Here is a 3072-nt window from a genome sequence, read left to right on the forward strand (position 1 = left end):
TTATTTGACTAGATTGTGAGGGGAGCAGGCACTTTTTATTTGCCTAGATTGTGAGGGGAGCAGGCACTTTTTATTTGCCTGGATTGTGAGGGGAGCAGGCACTTTTTATTTGCCTAGATTGTGAGGGGAGCAGGCGCTGTCCCCGTCATGTGTCCCGCCCAGGGCTGGCGACACCTACAGAAGTGAGAAGTAGCAACAGCAGCTCTTCTCTTGGGAAACAGCGTGAAATCTTACAGCAAGTGTCCGGGGGAGAGGGCGGGGGCTGTCCCTGGGGGAGAGGGCGGGGTCTGTCCCTGGGGGAGAGGGCGGGGGCTGTCCCTGGGGGAGAGGGTGCTCGCTAGACGACTCAAAGGTTTTTGATGAGGGCAGGGAAGGAGCAACACTGGGGAAAGAGCTTGGGGGGGAGGGGGTCCCCAAGGCAGAATCCGTCCCTTTTTAGTGCTGAAGGCCAGACTTCCCATAAAGGTAAGAAGGCAAGGAACAAGGAAAAAGCTTCGAGTTCTTTTCAAAAGTGTAAAAGATCAAATCATCCACATAACCATGATTCTCTTAGCTGAGCGTTTACTTTTCTTTGAACTGTTTGGTTGCATAAATATTTCTGCAGAACCGACTGCGCTGGTGCCCGGCTTCAGGTTTTCCAACTCATATGCACATCGGAGCGCTGTACTGTAAGCCCTTCCCAACAATAATGTTTTGCACAGGAAGGTTGGAAAGGTTTCCGCTGCACCTGCTCGGGGTCTCCTCTAATAATTAGTCATCCCTCCCAGGCTTGGGGTTCCCAGGACAGCAGCAATTCCATGGTACAAGGTCTCCCTCTGTTTCTGAGATTGCGAATCTATTGATCGTCCCTTGTCCGCTGCCTTACCCTGCTGTTCCTGACCGGCGCCTAACCCTTTTATATATATATATATATATATATATATATATATATATATATATATATATATATATATATAGTGTCATTCTGCAAGCTTACACCAAGCCCAAATGGATGCAAAACATTCTTTCTTCCCTCTTTTTCTTCCTTTGTTTCGAGCACCGCCTTAACTAAAACCTGCATCCCTCCCAGATGTTTGTGTCCCAGTTAGATGGAAAGGGCGACATCTGACTTCTCCCAAGAACTGCTTCCATCGCAGCCGATATCCGTGCTCCTGCTGCGGAGCCCGAGCAATGCAAAATAAGATTTTATCCCCGGACTACCAGCACAGCTCCTGCTCCGCTCAGAAGGGAGGCTCCCAAGAAATCAGGAGCAGGTGGGTCCCAAAGTGCCCTAGAAATTCATGCTGGACCCACCCCGAGCTCCACTCCCTCCTGTCCCCGAAAACCCCACCGCAGCCACAGAGGAGGAAAGTTTGCGCGGAACGGAACAGCTGCTCCCGAGGGAAGAAAAGTGACAGGCAAGGGACCCCCCCCCCCAGCTGTGCCCCCCCCCCCCGAGGGCTTTCCGCACAACTTACCAGGATGGAAAAGACCAGCGCCACGATGTTCACGGGCCAGACGGGGCAGAAGCAGGAGAAGATGGCCAGGAAGATGTAGTCCCTGGGCAGGGCTTGCTCCTGGGCGTTGGTGGTGGCCGTGGAGGATGCCCGGGCCAGGCTGACGCGGGAGGGCGAGAGCGGGGCGGACTCCAGCTGCTCCGCCGAGGCGGACTTGTAGGGCAGGCTGTGGCCGTTCTGCTCCATGTCCAGGGACTTCTCGCTGGACAGCGTGGCCGAGAAGGACTGCTTGAGGTCGTTCTCCTCCTTGCCGTCGGCGGTGGTGAGCAGCTTCTCGGTCTCCTGAGAGTCGCTGGGCAGGGCAGTGCCACATTCGCTCAAAGTCTTCTCGAACTGGGCATCGGTGTTAATGGCCATGCTTGCTGAGGCGGCTCCCTTTTTTTTTTAATATATATATATATATATATATATATATACCAGAAAGTCGGCTGGGCTGAAGAGGAAAAAAAAAAAAAAAAAAAAAGAAATCTCAGCAGGCTAGGGTGCCATCCCGGGAGGAGACCCGAGCCTCGGGCACAGGACGGAGAAGCAAGCGAAAGCAAGCCCGGCGCTCGGAGCTGGCTAGGGAGAGCCGGCGGTGCTGAAAGGGTTAAGGAAGGCAGCGGGCAGCTGCTCTCAGAAGCACATCTGGGGAGGCTCCTGCCCACACCTCCACACCATCCCCTCTGCTTGCTCAGCTGCAAACTGCAACTGCTGCTGCTGCCAGAGTCCCAGACCAGCCGAAGGATCCTGAGTGGAACAGTCCATGTGAGGCGGGGGGGGGGGGGGGGGGGGGGGTCCCAGCCACCGAAACCCAAACTCAAGCCCAGCTCTCACCAAGCAGCCCAGATCCCCCACTTCTGAGCTCGGTGCCATTACTGCTTTCTTCACCCCCATCCCAGCCATCGGGGAGAGAGGCAGCCCCGTCCTCCGCTGCCCTCCCAGCCAGGGAAGAGACCCGCAACTCTCTCACACGCCCGCAGGGCATTTGCTGCTGTCTTTTTCTCTACAGCACGATCAAAGAGGATATTAAAAATAACTCGCGTTTCCCATTTTACAGCACTTCTCTGAGTTTCGTTACGGGTGCATTAAAATGAACTGTAGATGTGCACGTTTAGCAGCAAAGATTTTTTTGTTTGTTTGTTTGTTTTTTTTGCATTTTTGCCACATTTTGTATTAAATATTGTACACTTTGTATGGCAACTCCTCAGCACCCTGTACCGAACTCATGGGTATACAGCTGCACACCTCCCTTCACTAAATCAGGGGTTCGACTTATTTTTCAATAATAAAAGGACAGCGGGTTGCCAGTTCTTGTGTTTATGCTAGCATGTCTGTAATATATAAAATGCCCTAGTTTAGACTTGTACATTTACATTAATTTGAATTGCAAAAAAAATTGAGTGTTTATGACTTATTATAACTGAATACAAATTACCTTCAGTTTGAATGTAACAAGCATTAGTGTAGCTGTAACATAATATACATCCACTTACAGCATAGAGATGGAAGGTGTTAATATGTTCTGAAATTCTCATCTCTCTGTGTGTGTGTCTATCTATCTATCTATCTATCTATCTATCTATCTATCTATCTA

At 51.1% G+C, this 3072-nt stretch overlaps 1 protein-coding gene across 1 annotated transcript; it reads right to left on the reverse strand.

Annotated features, from left to right (window-relative positions):
* Window positions 1-1457: 1457 nt before the first annotated feature.
* LOC115082674 (trafficking regulator of GLUT4 1-like) lies at window positions 1458-1853 on the reverse strand (the record flags this gene model as incomplete). Its single annotated transcript, XM_029586869.1, has 1 exon — window positions 1458-1853. A coding segment is annotated over exon 1 (396 nt), but the record flags the coding sequence as incomplete, so codon positions are not given.
* Window positions 1854-3072: the final 1219 nt, after the last annotated feature.

The sequence above is a fragment of the Rhinatrema bivittatum genome, unplaced genomic scaffold, assembly GCF_901001135.1.
Source record: "Rhinatrema bivittatum unplaced genomic scaffold, aRhiBiv1.1, whole genome shotgun sequence".
In the NCBI taxonomy this organism is placed as follows: domain Eukaryota; kingdom Metazoa; phylum Chordata; class Amphibia; order Gymnophiona; family Rhinatrematidae; genus Rhinatrema; species Rhinatrema bivittatum.